The 20,919-nt window shown below is 48.0% G+C and overlaps 1 protein-coding gene across 1 annotated transcript; it reads left to right on the top strand.

Moving 5' to 3' along the window:
* Positions 1 to 309: 309 nt before the first annotated feature.
* On the top strand, positions 310 to 6,235 carry BPIFA1 (BPI fold containing family A member 1; the record flags this gene model as incomplete). Its single annotated transcript, XM_082644491.1, has 7 exons — positions 310 to 469; positions 627 to 786; positions 2,256 to 2,363; positions 2,682 to 2,831; positions 3,706 to 3,790; positions 4,408 to 4,467; positions 6,200 to 6,235. The coding sequence occupies 7 exons, from the start codon at positions 310 to 312 to the stop codon at positions 6,233 to 6,235; spliced, it is 759 nt and encodes a 252-aa protein (XP_082500617.1).
* Positions 6,236 to 20,919: the final 14,684 nt, after the last annotated feature.

Raw genomic sequence — 20,919 nt, 5'->3', positions numbered from 1 at the left:
ATCATTCAACTGCTCGTTTCCGGATTCCCACACTATAAAAGAGGCTGCCTCCTCAGCAGTAGCCAGCAGGGAAGAGGAGACCAAGACATCTGCTGGGACGTCTGAGAAGCCAGGTGAGATCGGCCCATTCCGTCCCCTCCCCTCCACTGCCTGAGTGTGGAGGACTCAGCCCAAAGCCTGGCTCGGAGGAAACGTGTTAGTTAGTGCTACTCACTCCCTGGTGTGCAGGGGCAGGCGGTGGATGGGTTCCTCTCTTGTATTCGTGCCACAGTGGACCTGTCATTCTTTCCACAGATACTGAATGAGAAGATGTTTCAAACTGGGGGCCTTGTTGTCTTCTGTGGGCTGCTGGCCCAGACCTTGGTCCTGCTGGAAGCCGTGACCTTGCCCCTGGACCAGACACTGCCCTTGCCTATGATTCCGACCCTGCCCTTGAGTTCCACAGATCTTGCTGGAAGCTTGACAGGTGGTAAGTGAGAGTCTGTGACAACCTCCTTCAGGGGTGTGTGTGTATGTCTGTGTGTGTGTGTGTGGTTGGTTGGTTGGGAAGAGAGATAAAAGGGGGTAAGGACTGAGGACCCATAATTGTCAGATCTGACCCCCAAGGACCCCATACCCATTTCCAGCTCTCAGCAATGGCCTGCTCTCCGAGGATCTATTGGGCAGTCTCGAAAACCTTCCGCTCTTGGACATCCTGAAGACTGCAGGGAACCCTCCCAGTGCCCTGCTGCGGGGCCCACTTGGGAAAGTGACCTCACTGACTCCTCTCGTGGACAACATCGTTGAGTGAGTAGCCCTAAAATAGGGCCTTGGACCCCACCAGAGAACCCCCGTTGGAGATCTGACAGCCCCAGGCAGTGGCCCTGAAGGGGGGTGGGGGGTGGTCTGAACATGAGGCCAGGACTCAGGCTGAGACCTTCCTCACAGTCTGGCAGGCAACACCAGCCCTCTTGAACTAGCAATTGCCCCCAATCCTAAACCGTGTCCTGAGTCCCCAGCATCATCTATAATCCTCACCATAGTCCTCTGAGGTCAATTTAATAATCCCTAGTTTACAGATGGGAAAAACCGAGGCACAGAAAGGTGCCTGTGATCACACCACAGGAGTGATGCAGAGTGAGGGTTCTAACTCTAATTGACTTAAGTCCAAAGCCAAGGTCTTTTCCACTATATTACAGTAATTTTGTTCTCCTCACCTGTGAAATCCCTTAGAACACTGTGGCCTTTGATGTAAGCAAGAAAGTGTAAGCTACTCTCCTCAGTGACATCATCATGTGATGTCAATCCAAGATGAACAATCCAGGAGCCACCTGAGAGCTCTCTAAGCAAGGAGCAATAGTAGAAAGCTTGATGCCAGTGAGCTGGCAAAGCCTAGATCCTTCATAGGACTGGGTCAAAGCTATTCCCATGACTCCTACCCACCCAGGTGCTTGCCCCTGACTAGAAGACAGATAGATAGGCTTGAGGTTGATTTTTATATTCACCATGTACTTGCTGGGTGACCTGGGGCAAGGCACTCAGTGTCTCTGGGCTTGGTTTCTTCATCTGTAAAACGAAGATTATGGTGCCCACAGAGAAGAACTGTTGGGAGGACTGGAAAGATGTAGATCACCTGGCTCAGTGGCTGGCTCAGAGAAGAGACTTACTTCCACACTCTCTCCATTCTCCCTGACTTCCTGCTTCTCCATCTCCGTGATAAATATTGTTGATTGACCTGCCATTGAAGAACTTGGCAGGATGAGTGATTCCTACCATAAATGTTTGTGAAGGACTTACTCCAATTGCCCAGACATCATCCACTAGCCACTTACCCATCCATCCATCTATTTGTCCATCCTCCCTCCATCTAACCACTTACTCTTCCATGCATCCACCCACATATCCATCTACCCCCCTGCTCATCAGTCTACAAAGTCAACTAATATAAAGTAGGCCCTTTCTTTGTAAGGCTCTGAGCTGGTATACAGGATGAAAATATAACCCAGACACAGTCTCTATCCTGGAATACCTTATAGACTTGAGATGAGGAGAGGGCCATGTGTGTGTCCGGATCTGACCCAGGGCAGAGTTTGGGAAAAACTGATGTGAGACTCGAAACCCATGTGGCTTTTGCTGCAAGACTCCCCTCCTATCTCCTCCATCCCACCTCATGGGTAGCTCCCACTCTGGGATGGATAAGGTGAAGTTAGGTGTGGTTTCTAGATTTAGAACTAGAGGAGTTAATGTTTCTCCCTCCAATGTTGCTCCCTGGGCAGTTTGAAGATCACTAATCCCCAGCTGCTGGAACCTGTCCTCCTGCAGAACCCTGATGGCCATCGTCTCTATGTCACCATCCCTCTGGGCATGGTCCTTAAAGTGAAAATGTGAGTGGGTCCCAAGGGGGAGTGGGAGGATGGCTCACCAGAGGAGGCCCTGATGATCTTGGGTAGTCAAAAAGAAAAAAAGGTGTTAGAGTCTGTCTAACAGACCTGAGCCTCCAACTTCAGCTCATTTGCTGCCATGCTGAGTGACCTTGAGTCACTTGGGAAATTCATTTAACCTCTGTGAGCCTTGGTTTCCCCTACTGGGAAATGAGATGAGTACAGCTGTGGGCAAGATGGCTGGCATTTCTGTCAAGGAGAAAAGCCTCCTCTGCCTTGGGACGTGGTGGGACCAGCTGCAACAGACTGTCTTCTCTGCAGGCCCTTGGTCAGAAGTCCATTGATGCTGGCTGTGAAGCTAAACGACACTGCAGAACTCTTAGCTGTGACAGATGAACAGGAGAAGTTCCATCTCGTCTATTGCAACTGCACTTTCTCCCCTGGAAGCCTGCAAATCTCCCTGCTTGATGGGTGAGGCCAGAGGCGTGGCTACTCCTGTCCAGAAACAATAGGATGGGATGATGGATGGATGGTTGGGAAGATAGAACAATGGGAGAATGGATGAGTGGGAGGGTGGAAGAGTGAGAAGATGGATAGGTGGATGGATGGATGGATGGATGGATGGATGGATGGATGGATGGACGGATGAATAGGTAAATGGTCACTTATCCCTTCTTAGGCCAGGCTGACCAATTCTGCGCTGGATTAGGCAAGAAGAAATCTGAGCTCAAGCCCCATCTACCTGGGGGGTGTGGCAAGAGATGCAGGGCTTCCTGTGTGAACTTAAACAGTGCTTCCCCAACTTGAGTCTCAGCTTTCTCAGATAATTTCAATATGGAGCTACTTTGGCATTATTGACAGAATCCTCTAAAATAATAGATGTGGACATGCTTTGTGCCAGTAAAGGGTAAACTAGCTATGGAGCCTACCTGGGTTACTATTTCAGTTACTGCTGCAAGGGAGATGGAAGCAGGTATAATATACAGGAGTAGTCCCCATCATGGCTCACGTTTACTGAACACGTGTTGTGCATCACACGTATCATCTCATTGAGTCCTCACGACAACTACATACTAAGCACTGTTCATTCATTTATGGATTCTACAAAGCCTTATTGAACACCTACTGTGTCCTGGAACTATGGGTTTATTCTACACGTACCTGGTATGTGTGCTGCTGTGCAGTGTCTCACTCCTTTTGGATATGCCCCTTGTTGTGGATCATGTGGGTGTGGATGCACGAAGCCAGGTTCCATTATTCAGTGCTGAGACTGCAGTGGGCACATACAAGTGCTTCTCCATATCAGCCTCAGGCCCCTGCACTGCCTGTGGCTTTTCTGTTTCAGATTGGGCGCCCTCCCCAGTGAAAGCCTTATTGACGGCATCACTGGGACCTTGAATAATGCCCTTCCTGGGCTGGTGCAGGGCAAGGTAAGTGAGTACAAGAGGGGGCTCCTGATCTTTGGCTGTTAGAGCTTCTCAGGCTAAAAGAAGCCCCTGGGGTGAGCTTTTCTGAGCCTCTCAGTTTGATAAGTAAATTCCATCCATCAGTCTATCTGTCCATTGATCCATCTGTCCATATTTCTTCTTTTCATCCTTCAAAATGTATTGATTGGTTTCTGCTCTGGGCCAGGCCCCGTGTGTGTCCACACTACAGCTGAAACAGATGGGCTCCTGCCCCAAGAAGCTCCCAGGCCACCCCCACTATGGCTGCAGACCAGGCCCACCCAGCCTATGCTTTGGTGGCTCCTATAGCCAGAAACTCACCCCTCCCAGGGTAGTCCACCCTATTCAGAAACAGGTGCCAGATCACAGAGTGAACAGCAGTTCACTACGTGATTGGGCACCTCACCCATGCCTTCAGTTTCTCCTTCCACCCAGTGTGGATGTGTGAACATTCATCTGTGGGACTGCTTCGAATCAGACACTCTCAGATACAGAAAAATGATGGAAAATCTCCCCAGAGAATGCATACTGGGGATGCTGTTGCTGCCAGGGTCTCCCTAAGGTACCACTTCGCCTAACTCTCCTCTCTGCCCCTGGGTCAGGTGTGCCCTCTGGTCAGTGAGGCTCTCGGTCACTTGGACGACACTCTAGTACATTCCACCGTCAGTAAGTACCTGCTTCCAAGCCCTCTCTCCCCACTGCAGGAGCAGGGATTTCCCCCAGGGAGCTCTGTCCTTGCACACGTGGGACAGCTAGGTCCCTCCAGCCTCAACTCTCCCCATTTCAGATTTCTTCTTTGCCTTGAATTATCCAGATCATGTTGAGGCATAGACTCTATCTCCCCCCATCAGCCCTGACACTGAGAACAGCTGGGCTGGTTGGTGGAGGCGGTACGGTCCCCTCCAAGCCCTGCCTGAGCGTGGTTGGATCTCAGAGTTCCCATTCCCTAGTCCCAGGCCTCCAAGGGACTATGGAGGTCCCTGGGCTCCTTCACTCTGGTCTGTGGTTACAGTTTCTTCATTTTCCAGACTCACTGATGTACGGGCTGGAATCAAACTCTAAGCCTTCCGGGAAGGGACCTGGCCTCTGCTGAGCTGAGTGAGTATTGCAACCCACTCTGCAGGATTTGGGAGCTGGCTGTTCTCCTGCTGGGGGCAGCAGGGGGCTTGGGACAGTGATATCTAAAGAGAGAGACAAACAGCCACATAGACATACACCAAGATGCACAGAGAAGTCCACAGAAATGCTGACAGAGGTGGAGAGACACAGGCGGCACTGCAACACAGCTACAAAGAGAAACACACATGGTCGTGGATACGTGCACACACACACACACAAATGCCCGGACACACACATGGTCACTCAGACAGACACACAGAGGCACACACTCTCATGTCAGCACACGCACACATGTACACACACATGCAAACGTGCCACGTACAAATGGACACACAGACACACACTCACTCAAGCACATGCACAAGGAGCCCCCTGACCCCGGGCTTCAGGGTCAAGATCACCCCAGCCTTAGGGTCTCAGCCTCCTCCCCACCCTCTGGAGGGGGGGTTTGATGATGGGCCAATACCAGCAAGACTCAGAGACTTCAAGTCTCCATTCTGGCTGGGGTCTTGTCCCAACAGAACCATTTCCTGCCGGTCGATCCACGCCCTGCCCAGCACCCGAGGGCTCACAGAAGGCTGGCCCATGTCCTGGACCATGACACGGCCATGTCTGGAAACAGGAGCAGCCTTCTCTCCAAGGAAACTGCTCCCTCTTCTCTCCCACCAGGCATGTGTCACATTCCATTTTTGTCACCAAATAAAACTGTCCTTTCTCTGCACAAGGTGCCTTGTCATTCTTCACCATCATGGAGGGCTCATAGTTGGGAAAGTGCCCTGGCCTGAGTGGTTGGAGCTGTAGAACGGAGTTTGGACCTTACATTGGAAATCTTAATGGTCTTAAGCAGGACGGGAAGATGTTCAGATGGGTGTGGGTTTCAGAGAGACTGCTCTGGGGTTCCTAGGATGGGTGGACAGGGTGTTGGGTAGATGTAACATTCCAGGTGTTGATGTGATGATACACAAGATACCACGCAAGAAGTGAAAATGGCAGATTAGAGAGTTGTTCAGGAAGTGGACTTGGAAGGGTGGAGGTGAGGGAGCAGGTGAGGCTCCCGTCCGTGTCTCAGGTGGGGAATCCCCAAGGTAACTGGAAATATGGGGGGCTGAGTTGATTTCAGCAGGAATATTATGCCTTTAGCTGTGGCCCTGCTATGTGAAAGTGCCTGGGGGACCTTGAGGGAGACGTCCAGGAGGCTGATAGATACACGTCCTCTACCACCTCTCTTTTGCCTACTTGCATCCAGTCATACTGGCCTCTTCTCTGCTCTCTCAGCAAGAGGGTGATGAAGAAGACAAGGAGGAAGTATAGGAGGAAGGACAAACTGTCCAAAATGTTCATTGCTGAAAGGCTTGGGAAAGATAAGCACAGAGAAGGGTCATGGGAGTTGCATATGAAAAGATTACTGATGCCCTGGGTGAGAGTCATATTTTTAGAGGAAGAAACCTGATTTTAAGGAACTGAGAAGAGAATGGGATGTAAGGAAGTTGAGACTGTGAATACAGGTAAGATTTATGAAAAATTGGATGCAAGAAGGAAGAAGAAGGGCTACCCAGGCCGGGGGACGTTATCCCCTCAAATAAAAGATAAATATGCTTTCACTGTTTGAGGTCCTTAGAGGATCAGCCCCACCCTTTCACTCCACAGCTGGGGCCTTGAGTTGTATGTGAATGACTCGCACAAGGTCACAGAGTAACAAAAAGGCAAATCAAGGACGGAACCATCATAGACATTGAGAGACCCCCCTGACCCTGTGAGAATGAACAGATTCAGGCTGGTGTTTCTCACCGCCTGCCAAACACCTGCCATCCTGTCCGGACCCACCACTATCTCCACCTGCTATTGCCACCAACCAACATAGCGTCAGGGGAGGACAGTCCCGTGGTTCAGAACTGCAAGAAGGCTTATTGTAGGAAACCAGCATGCATCTTCTGGTGAGGATTTAAGAGGGGAAACATCTTCCACACTCACAGAAGTAGAAGGTCTTTGAGCTCAGGATGAGTAGTTAAATTCTGTAAGCAGCTGAACGATTGTTATGACTGTGAAAGACCTGAAATACAGAAAGGACCTTCCAGACTGGAAACCAGCAATCAGGACCTGACTTGGAGAGAACCCAGGCATTAACTACCTTCATGTCCTCTCTGAGCAAGCATTAGGTCAGGACTGAGAGTCCCCCAGGGCTGAGGCCCCAAGAATCAAGGTGGATAAAGACGGGCACATACACACACCTGGGACTATCAGCACTGGTCCTGCTGCCCTCTGACCATGGCACCAAACTGCATTCCTGCCTGGACACACACCCACCGTCCATCTCTGGATACTATTTTCTTCCTACTGCTCTCTGGATTTCTTCCGATAGCCCACGGATGGGTCCTTCCCTCCCCTAACAATTTCAATTCCTAATTAACCAGTCTAAGATTCCCCTGGATACAAGTGACCTGGTTAATCAGAACACATTTATGACTTATAATAGGACATTTTCACATTTGAAAAGCTCTTCAGAAGGATGTCAGTGGCAATGGCAGATTAAAGGCCTCCAGAAATTCTCTCCTACATAAAAGCAATCAGAAAACCGGCAAAAATTGTCCGAACCAATTTTTTCAGAACTCTGGAAATTAACCAAAGACTTGCAGCAATCCGGGGCGGGGTTGGGGAGGGTGTTTATTCAATAAAAAATGGCTGAATCTTGGTCAGAACAGCAAGCTTTGTGACATTTTAGCTTAGGCATCTCCCACTTTCCAGCTCCACAGTAGACTTGAAAACCAAAAGCCCACAATCTTGGTGAAAACCAGTAGCCTGGCAGCCACAGAAGGCCGGCAGAAGGGAATTGATTAGAACAACTTCAAAGCCTCATTCCCCAAGAACTGTCATTGCTTGAGCGGTCTGTTAGTTCCCTGGAGGACCCCATTCTCAAGGCTGTCTTTACTTGACCTGACTCAGAGTTCAGCCAGTCAGTATGAACCATCTTTTCCCCAAGGGCATTTGTCAAAATGGTAGACAGGCCTTAAGACTGGGTCCCCAGGAGTCTTTAACTCTCAAGCTAGTCCACATTCAAGTCTTCAGGAACTTGTCCTAATTACCTTTTAAATGTTCCTGCCCGTCACCGGCTCCAGCAGCCTCTGCTTCAGGTAAGATGATCTTGACTATAATTCCATGTGTTTATCTCTCTCCAGATTTCAGGATGGCAGTTTGCCCTATGACCTCAATTCTCTGATGGATCTAAGCATTGATTTTCAGTTCACTGAGCCCTTTTCTTGTTGTGAGGATGGGAGTGACAACTTCCAAGCTCTGTACATGTGAGAGCTGAAGTTAGAAGTCTGAGTTTGCCATAGTTTTCACCAGTTAGTTTCGTTTTGCTAGAGGATGGGCCCCCAGTGTCCCCCATACTGCCAGGCTGAAAGTGAGACTTCTTTGGAAGTTGTTAACCATTATTTCTTCAAGTTTATTTTCTGCAACCACTCCTTTTCTCCTCTCATTCTGGGACTCTGATGACATGAATGAAGCCTTTTTGTTATAGTCCCTCTGGTCACTGACGCTCTCTTCATTCCTTTCGACCTTTTTTTCTTCCTCTGATTCAGATTGGATAACTTCTATTGATTTGCCTTCAAGTTAATTGACTATTTCCTCTTTCATCTCCACTGTGCTGCTGAGCCTATCCGTTGAACTTTTTCAGTTACTTTTATTTTTACACTCTAAGATTTCCACTTAGTTCTTTTTTGTAGATTCCATTTCTCTTTTGAGACCTTTATCTTTCCATTCACTTCAAAAGTGTTAGTCCTTAATTCTTGGAGCATGTTTATAATATCTTCTTTAATGCCATTGTTTGTTAATTTTAATGTCTGGATCATCTCAGAGTTGAAGTCTATGAGTTGTCTGTTCACTTGACAATTTGTCAGACTTTCCTAGTTAATTGTATTTCAAATAATTTTGGGCTGCATACGTTTTAATACTATGTTATGAGACTCTGGGTCTTATTTAAATCCTATGGAGAATATTGGGGGGGGGTGCATTTTAGCATGCAATTGACCCAATTAGAATCTAACCCAGTTAAATTCAGTTTCCAACCTACCTTCTGTGGGCTGTGTTTTTAAACAAGGGATTTCCTCCAATGTCTTTCTCACATAAGGGCCCCTCTTCCTAGTCCTTGGATCAGAAAGAGAAGACTTCCCTTGGAGCTCTTTCTGCTCACACCCGTACATAGTTCCATGATTCAGACTGTCTTTGGGTCCAGGCTGAAAGATATAAGTGGGATAAAAACCCAGGAAACTCAACTATGGATCATTCATTCTTTAAGTTATGACTTCCTTCCCCAATCCACCATTTATGTTTCAGAATTCTCAGAGAGCCACTTCGTTCACTATGTCCAGGGGGTTCATTTCATTCAATAGGAAGGACAGTGTGGAGTATGCTTATCCCATCTGTTTCAACTCTCCAATCTGCAAAACCAAATGGCTTATGACACATGATGGTGGACTACCAGAAATTTAACCAGGCACTCTCATAGTTGTAGTATCTTTATTAGAACAGTTGAATGCAGCCTCTGGTACTTGGTATGTAGCTATTTATCTGGAAAATGTGTTCTTTTCGATACTCGTCAGATAACTACTCCAGAAGCAGCTTGCATCCACTTGGGATGGACAATGGCACACATTCAGCCTTGCCCCTGCTCTGAGTCACAAAATAGTCAGAGGGGTCCTCTCATGTTCATGTTCTAGTTACTGTTGCTGTATAACATTTCACCCTCAGATTGAGGCGTTTAAACAACAAATACCCATTTAGTGATGTTCCCTGATTTCTGTGGGTCAGAAATTCAGGAAGGCTCAGGGGGAAGTTCTGGTTCATAGCCTCTCATGTGATTGCTGCTTTGCTTGTAATCGCTTATTTAATCCTCCACACAGCCCTCTGAGCTAGGTACCGTTATTATTGGCCTCCCTTTGCAGAGGCACAGAGAGGTTGGGTAAATTCCCTAAAATCACCCAGCTGGGTGAGGTGGGGCTGGGGCAGGAGCCAGGCAGCCAGGCCCACAGGAGGAACATCAGAGGAGCTGTGACTCATTCCCCATCAACCTCCCCATCCCACACCCCACTCTGCCCCCCAACACCAGCCCACAGCCCCCACAGGCATTGCAAGGAGAGCAGACTCATCGAGCCTGACTGTGGGCCAGCCTCTGCTCTAAGCATTCTTTGTAGGTTAATTAAATTAATTAATCGATCCTCCCAATAACCCTCGAGGCTTGCATTGTTACTGCCCCATTTCACAGATGCAAAGCCTGAGACACAGAGAGATGGGGTCACTTGCCCAAGGACACACACCTGTAAGTGTGGAGTTGTCTGGCTCTAGTAGGCTCTATCTTGTCTCTGGATAAATTCACTCACAGTCCTCATCCTTTGTCCCAGGCCCTGTGAGCCAGCCTTGCCTAGTGGCATTTCCTCTTGTAATTCTACAGAGGCCGCTAAAGACTCCATAGGACACGCATGGCAAATATCAAAGATTTTCAATGAGCTGGAGTTGATGCTCCAGGGGAGTGAAGACTGCAGGTCTCACCACAACCGTGAACACTCTGGACCGCAAGGGGGAAGAAGCTGGTTCCATCCAGCCCAGGGTCCTGCCTAGCAGAGGTGTTCTCAGGAGGAAAGGGGGAAGGCGGGTCATCCACAAGGACCAGCCATTCAGGGCCACAATGTCAGCCTTAAATGTCAGCCAGTGGAAAGGAGAGAATGTGCTTGAGTTCTTGCCCTTGCACCATGCATCATGTCTCTGTTTGATCATTAATTTCCAGCTTCAACAACATGACTCGTTTTATCTCTCCCCGTCCTCCCCCACCGCCTAACTCACAAGGGCCTGGGTCCACTGTCTCTCAGACTCTTTCTTCTCTCCCAAATCTCCATCATAAAACTTCAGCAATTTCTCTGCCACCTGCTTGTATTCTCTTTTCTATTCCCAACTCTTCATTTCATTCTTTTACTAATTACACTCAATGGTAACATCTCAGAACGTGCTCACTTTTTAAAAATTAGAATCTCAATTTTTATGGTATTAGTTAGGACAGAGCAAGGCTGCGCTACAGTAACAAAGGAGCCCTGAAACCTCAGTGGAGTAACACTCTAAAGATTGAATTTTCACTCACACATTCACTCCACACGTCATTTTGGAGTGATACTGTCTGGAGTGCACAACCTCCTCTGTCACCAAGACAGGGCAATGAGGGCTGGCAGATGGGCAGGACATCATTAAAAGCTGGGCCAGGGCTTCCCTGGTGGCGCAGTGGTTGAGAGTCCGCCTGCCGATGCAGGGGACACGGGTTCGTGCCCCGGTCCGGGAAGATCCCACATGCTGTGGAGCGGCTGGGCCCGTGAGCCATGGCCGCTGAGCCTGTGCGTCCGGAGCCTGTGCTCCGCAACAGGAGAGGCCACAGCAGTGAGAGGCAAAAAAAAAAAAAAAAAAAAAAAAAAAAAAACTGGGCCAAAAAGCGGCATGCTTCACTCCTTTCACATCCCACTGGCTAGCCATCCTCTTCCCCTGAGCCCCAGTCTCCTCATCTGAAAAGGGGGGATAATCACAGAACCCGTCTGAGAGGGGTTTTGTGGGGATTAAGTCAGGTGATACATATAAAACACAAGAGTCAGGCTCAAGAAACAAGCTATTATTATCATTCATGCCAACTATTTCCTGGAAGAGCATTTCAAGCAAATTATTTGAGCCTCATTTTATCATTGAAAAAAAAATGGGGAGGCATGATAGTACTACATTCAGCATTACTGGAAACACAAAATAATGTGTACAAGACCTGGCACTTGGTACGTGTTTAAGAAATGCTGCTGCCCTGAGTTAGCTTCAAAATCTTTCTAGAAGGAATCATTGGTTCCAGGGCAGAGCAACCAGGATCTAGGAATTGGACACACAGGAGAGAATCAGCATCAAGGTCAGTCAGGGTTCGATCAGCATAGAACCACTAGGAGTGATGTGTATAATAAGGGATTTATTGTAGGGCTCCCTTATCCCTGCAACTCATGGAACTGTAGGAGCAAGTTGAATGGGCTCTGTTAAGTTGTTGTCTTTGCATCTGATGCTGGAGCCTGAAGTCAGCAGGGCAGGCAGACAGCAAGGGAAGATGGATGTGGAGTGGGGGAAGATCAAAGACAAACTGGAAGCTGCTTCTGTGTCTCCCCACCTCCAAGGCTCCAAGTTCAAAGATGCAGGGGTGCTGGGGAGAGTTCCTGCTCCTCTGGTGGATGACTTTGAGCGCCCAAGCACTTGGTAAGGCAGTGGGGCAGAGCCAGAGACTGAGTGCTGGTCCAGGCCCTGCCCCTACTTGCATGTGACCCTGAATGCAAAGTAACCAAGACCAGTCACAATCCCACAGCCCTCTTGAGAATTAACTGGGATGCGGCAGAGCAGAACTCACTGCAGGGCATCCTCCTCTTTGGGACTCAGTCTTCTAAGCTGTGAAGTGGGAGACTTTCAGCATTTGAGTCCTTGTTTCAGAAGAAAACTCTCTGCCCTGGAAGGGCACCATTTTATTTATGCTGCAGCTAAATGCTTCTCCCCTTGTATTAGTTATCTACTGCTGTGTAACAAGTTACCCCAAAACTCTGTGGCTCAAAACCATAAACATTTATTCTGTCACAGTTTCTGTAGGTCACAAATATAGAAAGAGCTGGGTGATTCTGGCTCAGGGTCTCCCACGTGGTTTCAGTTAAAATGCTTTCCAGGGCTGCATCTTCTGAAGGCTTGACCAGGGCTGGAGAATCTATTTCCAAGATGATTCACGCACGTGGCTTTTGGCTGGAGGCCTCAGTTCCTTGCCACCCAGACCTCTCCATTGGGCTGCTTGAATGTCCTCTCAACATGGCAGCTTGTCTCCCCCAAAGCAAGTGATCCAAGAGAAAGAAAGAGGGAAGCTGCAGAACCTTTTATCACCTTGTCTTAAAAGTCACACATCTGGGCTTCCCTGGTGGCGCAGTGGTTGAGGGTCTGCCTGCCGACGCAGGGGACACGGGGTCGTGCCCCAGTCCGGGAGGATCCCACATGCTGCAGAGTGGCTGGGCCCGTGAGCCGTGGCCACTGGGCCTGCGCATCCGGAGCCTGTGCTCCGCAACGGGAGAGACCGCGGCAGTGAGAGGCCCGCATACCGCAAAAAAAAAAAAAAAAAGTCACACATCATCACTTTCTGCCCTATTCTCTTCACTAGAAGCGAGTCACTAAATCCACTCTACACCCAAGGGGAGAAGAATTAGTCCTGTCTCTTGAAGGGAGCATCAAAGAATTTGGACGTGTTTTAAAACCACTATCCCCCTCTCCATTCCAGATATTCCTATGAACATTGCCCTCAATGACCAAAGGCTCAGGAGCATATTTTCCTAAGCAAACAAGCCTTTTCTCCTTAGATAAAATCTTTAGCCTCCCTAGAAGGTGGAAGTGGCTGCAATCCAGTGTTTGGATTTTATATTATTGTTGTTTCAACTGTTTGGTTAATAGCAGTTTTTCCTTCCCACCACATTCAAATCAGACAAAAGTAGAAATACTCTGATTGAAGTGGAGATAAAGGGCACAGTTTCAACATTTCTGCCCTTTGTCAGTGTCTTTGCCAGCGGTGATGGTACTTCCCCTGGTATGTGAGATGACTTGAGACACAGCATGAAATCCCAAAGGAGAAACATTTTTGTTCTCTTTTTTATTCTTTTTCCTTTCCTCTGACCACAGGAAGAAGAAAGTCTCAGTTGGGAGCTAGTCTGTCTTTACTACTTTGGATGCTGCTGCTACAATCCCTCTTGAGAGAGAGAGATCCTCCAATTGTTCTCACCACATTATCCCATAAAACTTAACATTTTTCTTTTTCGCTTGTATCTACTTTGTGGTTATCTTCTATTTCTGAAAGCTGATGCTGGGGCTTTTAACTGAAAATTGTGAAGTTTCCTATTACAATAGATTTTCTTTAAAAATAGGGAGACAGGGGCTTCCCTGGTGGTGCAGTGTTTGAGAGTCTGCCTGCCAATGCAGGGGACACGGGTTCGAGCCCTGGTCTGGGAAGATCCCACATGCCGCGGAGCGACTGGGCCTGTGAGCCACAATTACTGAGCCTGCGCGTCTGGAGCCTGTGCTCCGGAACAAGAGAGGCCGTGATAGTCAGAGGCCCGCGCACCATGATGAGGAGTGGCCCCCACTCGCCGCAACTAGACAAAGCCCTCGCACAGAAACGAAGACCCAACACAGCCAAAAATAAAATTAATTAATTAATTAATTAATTTAAAAAAGGGAGACAGTTGAAAGGAGAATATTAAGTAAATAAAAGTAATGGTGGTTGGTTTGGGGCAGAAATCGTGGAGGTGATATGTGAATGATTGGAATCTGGGGACCATGGGGGCCTGTCCTCTAATGGGGGACCCGTTGTCTGATGCCTAGCCAGCCTGGCCGCTGGATACCCTGAAGCCACATAAACCTCCAGGGCCCTAGCTTTGCTCCAGCACTCTCACATAGACTTGTGACCACTAGAGAGAGCTGCTGCATGGCAACCCAGCAGTCATCTTGAAGATTAATATTTATTTGGCAGTAATGGTGGGCCTAACACCTTGCTAAACCCTTTAAATGCAGGATCTTATTTAATCCTCACAGAGATAAGGACTCTAAGACTCAAGGTCATACAGCCTGTGAACAGTGGATTCAGGATCCAAATCCCAGAAGTCAAACTCTAGAGCCCAAGCTCTTTGCCAGGGGCTGCAAACTTATCATCCTCCAGCCAAATCTGGCACATTGTTTCTCCTTTATACTTTAAATTACTTTAAGTGCTGATTATTCTCCAATCGTGGACTGACTGTAAATGCATTCACCTATTCCCACACCTCCATCATACCAAATTGTCTTATGCTATTAAATGCTTGGCCCCAAAAGTAGGGTTGCCTGATCTACCAATAAAAATACAGGAAACTTAGCTGAGGTTGAATTTCAGATAAACAATGAATATTTTTTGTGTACGTATGTCCCAAATATTGCATGAAACAAACTTAAACTAAAGTTATTCATCTTTTATCTGAAATCCAAATTTAACTGGGCTTCCTACATTTTTTTCTGGCAACTTTACCCTAGTGGCATTCGTATTTATAACTCCTGCCCTGTACTCCATTCCCCCAGAGAGGGGAAAATTTATTGAGCATTTACTCTGTGCCAGTTTTGAGTGGAGCCCAGAGCAATCAAGGGCTCTGCAGCAGCTCCAGGCAGCAGTTCAAGCAACACTGTTGCTTGAGCCACATGATCAGGCAGACCCCATGGTACTAGAAGTATCTATGATGCCATGTAGAGTGTTCGACAAACCCCAGTAAGGGAGTCACAGAGAAGACCCCTAGAGTTCTGGAGCAAGGTCATACCATCCTTAGCAGAGAACTGTACACTGCTAGAAAAAACAGCTCCTGACCTGTTACTGGGCCATCAAGTGACCATGAGGCCAGAACTTCTCATCATGCCCTAGGCACTGTTATCCACCAACCTGTAAGGTCAGGCAGGACCAAGAGCCATCCATCATCAGGTAGAAGTAGTACATCTAGCTTGGCTCAAGGTCCAGCACAAGTAAGCTGCATGAATAGGTGGCGCAGACACCCACCTCCCTTGTCACCTATGTCACCTATTAGTGTTCCCCTACACTTCTCCCTTGGGTCACACCTATGGTCATGTGACCAGCTGATGGAGGAGAAAAAAACCTGAGCTTGGTCCATGAAGGGGCTGGTGTTAGCTGAAAATGGATGCTGTTCAGGGGTGACACTGAAAGACGGGAATGAGAGGGAATCCTCCCAGTAGGCAAAGCTTCAGGCAGCACACCTGGTCATCCACTTTGAGAAAAGGAAGAAATGGCCGGATATTTATAGTCTCGTGGGCTGAGGCAAACAGCTTAATAGTTTAAGCAAGGGCTTGGAAGAAATACAAATTTTTTTAATATTTATTTATTTTCTTTATTATTATTGTTATTTTTTGGCTGCATCCGGTCTTAGTTGCGGTACGCAGGATCTTCGTTGAGGCATGCGGGATCTTTCGTTGTGGCACAGAAACTTCATTGTGGCCTGCGGGTTTTCTTTTTCTAGTTGTGGCACATGGGCTCCAGAGCGCATGGGCTCTGTAGTTTGCAGCTCGCAGGCTCTCTGCGAGAGCTCAGTAGTTGTGGTGCGCAGGCTTAGTTGCCCCACGACATGTGGGATCTTAGTTCCCCAACCAGAGACTGAACCCGCGTCCCCTGCATTTGAAGGCAGATTCTTTACCACTGGACCACCAGGGAAGTCCCAAGAACAAGATTTAGAGATTGGGTATGCCAAAGCCGATTTAGTAACTGCCACTGAAAGTATGTATGACCTGCCACCAACGGGGACTACCACTGACTGCCTGATACAGTACCATCCATTCAGGTGATCAACCAGCCTCTTGGGCCAGCAGAAGGGCTGAGGATTAGTGAAATTGAAATGGACAGTATTCTGAGTATCGGTTAAGGCCTCATGATCAACTGCAACACCAGGGACTCTAGTTAGTTTCAGAAATTTCCCATGAATTATGACTGCATCAGTTTGCTAGGGCAGCCATAACAAAATACTATAGACTGGGTGGCTTAAACAACAGATATTCCTTTTTTCACAGTTCTGGAGTCTGGACGTCCAAGATCAACGTGCCGGCAGGACTGGTTTTCTCTGAGGCTCTCTCCTTGGCTCCCAGGTGGCCGCCCTCTTGCTGCCTCTTCACATGGTGGCCCCTCCATGCACCCTCGTTCCTGGTACAATCTCCTCTTCTTTTAAGGATACCAGCCAGTTGGATTAAGGCCCATCCTAATTGCCTCTTTAACTTGATCACCTTTTTGAAGGCCCTGTCTCCAAATACAGCCGTATTCTGAGGTATGAGGGGTTAGAGCTTCAACATATGAATTTGGGGGGGGACACAATTCAGTCCATAACAATGGTCACCCAGCATTCCAGAGTAGCTGAGCCTGTATAGGGTGAACTTAATATGAAAAGCAAGTTGACCCAAGCAGTGTAAGCGGTGGACTACAGATACTGGCACTGCCCTGCCCAGACCCCCATAACTGGGCACTAAGCCTCACAGCTCCCCCTTCTCTAGAGAACTGCTTTCAGCTGACAGGAGCCATCCCACCTCCATGGGGGACAACCACCACAGATGATGGATTAATATGAGCAGGGACAAGGCCAGTCCCTGTGCCTGAAAGTGGAACAATGCTGAGGTGTGTTTTTCTGCTCCCTTTCATAGCAGATGATCAGAGGTGCAGGAGGAATAGCTCAAGGTACCATCCAGCACTGAGAAGGGCATGAATTCATGTACACAAGATGTTCATTATTGGAGACAAGGGGGGAAGTTATGGTACAATACAGCCTATGAAATGTAACACTAGTTATATGTGCTGATGTGGGAAAAATCTCCAAGACACGTTAGTGGAGGAACAAGGTGCAAAATACAATGTAGTTTGATCCTTCTATGACTGTTGTAAAGGATAAGTGCTTTCTGGAAGGACAGACAGGAAGTGTCTACAGTGATTAGAACTCCAGGGAGTAGAATGGGCTGGGATGAGGAAGTTGTACATCTGTGCATCACTCAATATCCTTTTGTACTTGTGAAATTTTTGTCCTATACATGTATGAATTCCCCCAACATTTTACTATAAACATATTCATACATACAGGAAATTTGAAATAATTACATAGTAAGCACCCATATACCTACACCGAGATTCTATAATGAACAGTTTGCTATGCTTACCCTATCACATATCTGCCAATCTATCCATCCTTCCATCCATCCACCTTATATTTTTATGCATTTCAAAATACATTGCAGATAGCAGTTCATTTTATCTTTAAACGCTGCAAGATACCTTTCATTAACTAATGTTCAGTAGTTGTTTATGTTTTTAAAGTTTAAGGTAAAATTTATATAGAATGAAATGCACAAATCTTTAAGGGTATCTATGTGTCATTTTTATACCCGATTTTCTTAAGCTTTTTTTAAGAGTGCCGGCACTGGCATCCATTGTTCCACTTTCAGCCAGCACTGACTGAGCCCCTACTTGTGTGCCACGAAGTGTGGCGATGTGCTGGGGCAACACAGTGAACAGACCAAGTTGCAGTTTTCATGAGCTCCCCCTCCGGTGGTGGGGGGAGGGGAGCAGACAATACGCACGTAAATGAATAAGTAAATAAATCATTGCATGCTGAGTGAAAGAAGCCAGATGCAGCAGGGTACATATTGCATGTTCCATTTACATGCAGACCAAGAACAGACAAAACCAATTTATGGTGGGAAAAAAATCAGAAACCAACCCCATGGGAGCACAGGGCTAGGAATTGGCTGGAAATGGGCATAAGGGAACTTTTTGAGGGGTTTGGGTTACACAGGTGTATGTATTTGTCAAATCTCAGCAAATGGACACTTAAGATCTGTGCTTTTCATTGTATATTGAAAGTTTTTCCATTGCAGCCCACAGACTGGGCAGCCCCCAGGATCACTTTAATGGTTCTAGACAGTTCTATGGCTAAAAGCCAGTGCCACATCTGTCAGACAATGTTGACAGTCTTATCAAACGTGATATTCCCATGGTGCTTAATGTTTTTCTGCTTCTTTCTGTCTCTGCATGGTTCCTTGAGGGCCGTGATGTTCAGGCCTGCGTGTTCTGAATGCTCAGTTCCGCTGTCATCCTCAGACCCTTCCGGTCCCCAGTTGCCTTGCAAAGGTCATCACTAACCTTTTTGTGGAGAGAGACCCAGGGAGCCGATCTTGGGAGCCAGGGCAGACGTGGCACCCACTTTCTCATGGGCACATGGCTTTGATCTCGTTGGGTTGAACTTGGGTGTCATGGAGGAGGCAGCTGGTGTTGGAAGAACCCAGACGCCAGCTGACAAGAGACGGATGCACCTTGGCCTCCTCCAAGCCGGAAGCCCAACTGCAAGCAAGTGCTGAACTCTAGGTCACCACACGTGCTGAGGACTTAGTGGGAAGGGTACTGACGTCTGCAACTTAGTTTGAAATGCATCAAACAAATATGACGGATGGGCAGGATTTAGGTGGTAAAATGTAGTGTTATCTGTAAAACTAACTGCTCTGTGTTTGAAAACTTTCTTAAGAAAATATGAGGTTTCTGGCTATATTGCAGAGAGGAAATGTGAGGGGGCCAGACAAGAGGAGCCTCCAGTGAGGAGGCTGCTTCAATTGCCCCAGGGAAGAAATGATGAGGCCTGAGGTGAGGCTATGCAGTGGGGGTGGAGAGGAAGGAGGCCAAAGACACCGTATGGGGGAGACTCCGGAGGCGAGGGGGGAGGGGAGACTCTGGAGGTGAGGGGGGGAGGGGAGAAATGAGTGGAAACAGCCAGAAGTCAGGCCCCCTGTGAAAGCCTGGAATGGCCTCTCTCAGGAGCAGCAGACACTGAAAGTGCAGAGATGGGGGTGGAAGGGCATCTTTTTTTTTTTTTTTTTGTGGTACACGGGCCTCTCACTGTTGTGGCCTCTCCCGTTGTAGAGCACAGGCTCCGGACGCGCAGGCTCAGCGGCCATGGCTCACGGGCCCAGCCGCTCCGCGGCATGTGGGATCTTCCCGGACCGGGGCACGAACCCGTGTCCCCTGCATCGGCAGGCGGACTTCAAACCGCTGCGCCACCAGGGAAGCCCGGGAGGGCATCTTGAACGTCCCTTCCCAACACAGAGGGGAACATTGAAAAGAGTTCCTGCGATGCGCCCACCTCCAGATGGGTCTCCTGGTTTGTCCACAGGTTACCTCTTTCTCCTCTCCTGGAGGACGGGGTGACTAAGTAAGCACAGACACTTCCGTGGGGTGACTTCGAAGGAGGTGCCAGATGGGTCCCTGTGCTACCCTCCTAGCCTCCAGGAAGTCGAGATAAGCATAGAGCAAGACATTCACAGTCCACAGGGATCTCCAGCCCAGAAAAGGTGCAAAGAAGTTTGAGAGCTTGCTCGGTTTGGGTTTCGGAGCCTCCGCTGGTGCCAGTGGACACAGCCACCCACACGGTAAGAGATTTGTGATCCAGCTCGCACACATTCAGCAAGAGCTCCAAGCCTCTCTGGGTGAGTGATAGATAGCTTGGTGCAGCATCTTCCAGAAGCAGAGCTGCCTCCCACACCCTTGCTGGGAGTGAGAAAGTGATTCCCCTCCTACTCACTCTCAGTCCTCAGAGGAATTTGGGTACGTCTGCAACCCCTTTCCAACCACTGCCAGTTCTCCCCCGGGAGCCTTGAACAGGCGACATCCCCAACCAGAGCTCCACAATGTGTTGTTTGTTTTCACCGCGACTTTAGAAAAAGTATGTCACCTCTCTGAAGGGGACTCACCTAGACCTCATCTGCAGAACACAGACCTACTAGAGAATGGACTTGAAGATATGGGGAGGGGGAAGGGTAAGCTGTGACAAAGCGAGAGAGAGGCATGGACATATATACACTACCAAACGTAAAATAGATAGCTAGTGGGAAGCAGCCGCATAGCACAGGGAGATCAGCTCGGTGCTTTGTGACCACCTAGAGGGGTGGGATAGGGAGGGTGGGAGGGAGGGAGACGCAAGAAGGAAGAGATATGGGAACATATGTATATGTATAACTGATTCACTTTGTTATGAAGCAGAAACTAACAAACCATTGTAAAGCAATTATACTCCAATAAAGATGTTAAAAAAACAAAACCAAAAACAGTACCCAGCTCCAGGCATCGGCGTGGGGTTAAATGGGTTAATACCAACAAGGGTGCATAAGAACTCGGTAAGCTTAATTATAGCCATTATCTTCATCACTATAATCCCGTTGTCACCTCCTATGCTGTTGCTCTGTCATTTTGGTGGTGTTATACAATTTCCTGTTAGAAGTAGAAAATCAAATGTATTTACGTTTCAAACATGATCCATTTACCAAAATGTGTGTTGAGTAAACAGTAATCTTAGGAGCTGGCAGATATTGCAAAATGTAAATGCAGACGTGGCAGGTAGGGGAAGGCGGTACACAAACAACAGGTG

Source organism: Mesoplodon mirus, assembly GCF_964341445.2.
Source record: "Mesoplodon mirus genome assembly, chromosome: 15".
In the NCBI taxonomy this organism is placed as follows: Eukaryota; Metazoa; Chordata; class Mammalia; order Artiodactyla; family Ziphiidae; genus Mesoplodon; species Mesoplodon mirus.
The sequence above is the reverse complement of the archived record's forward strand: the minus strand, read 5'-3'. Positions and strand labels throughout refer to the sequence as shown.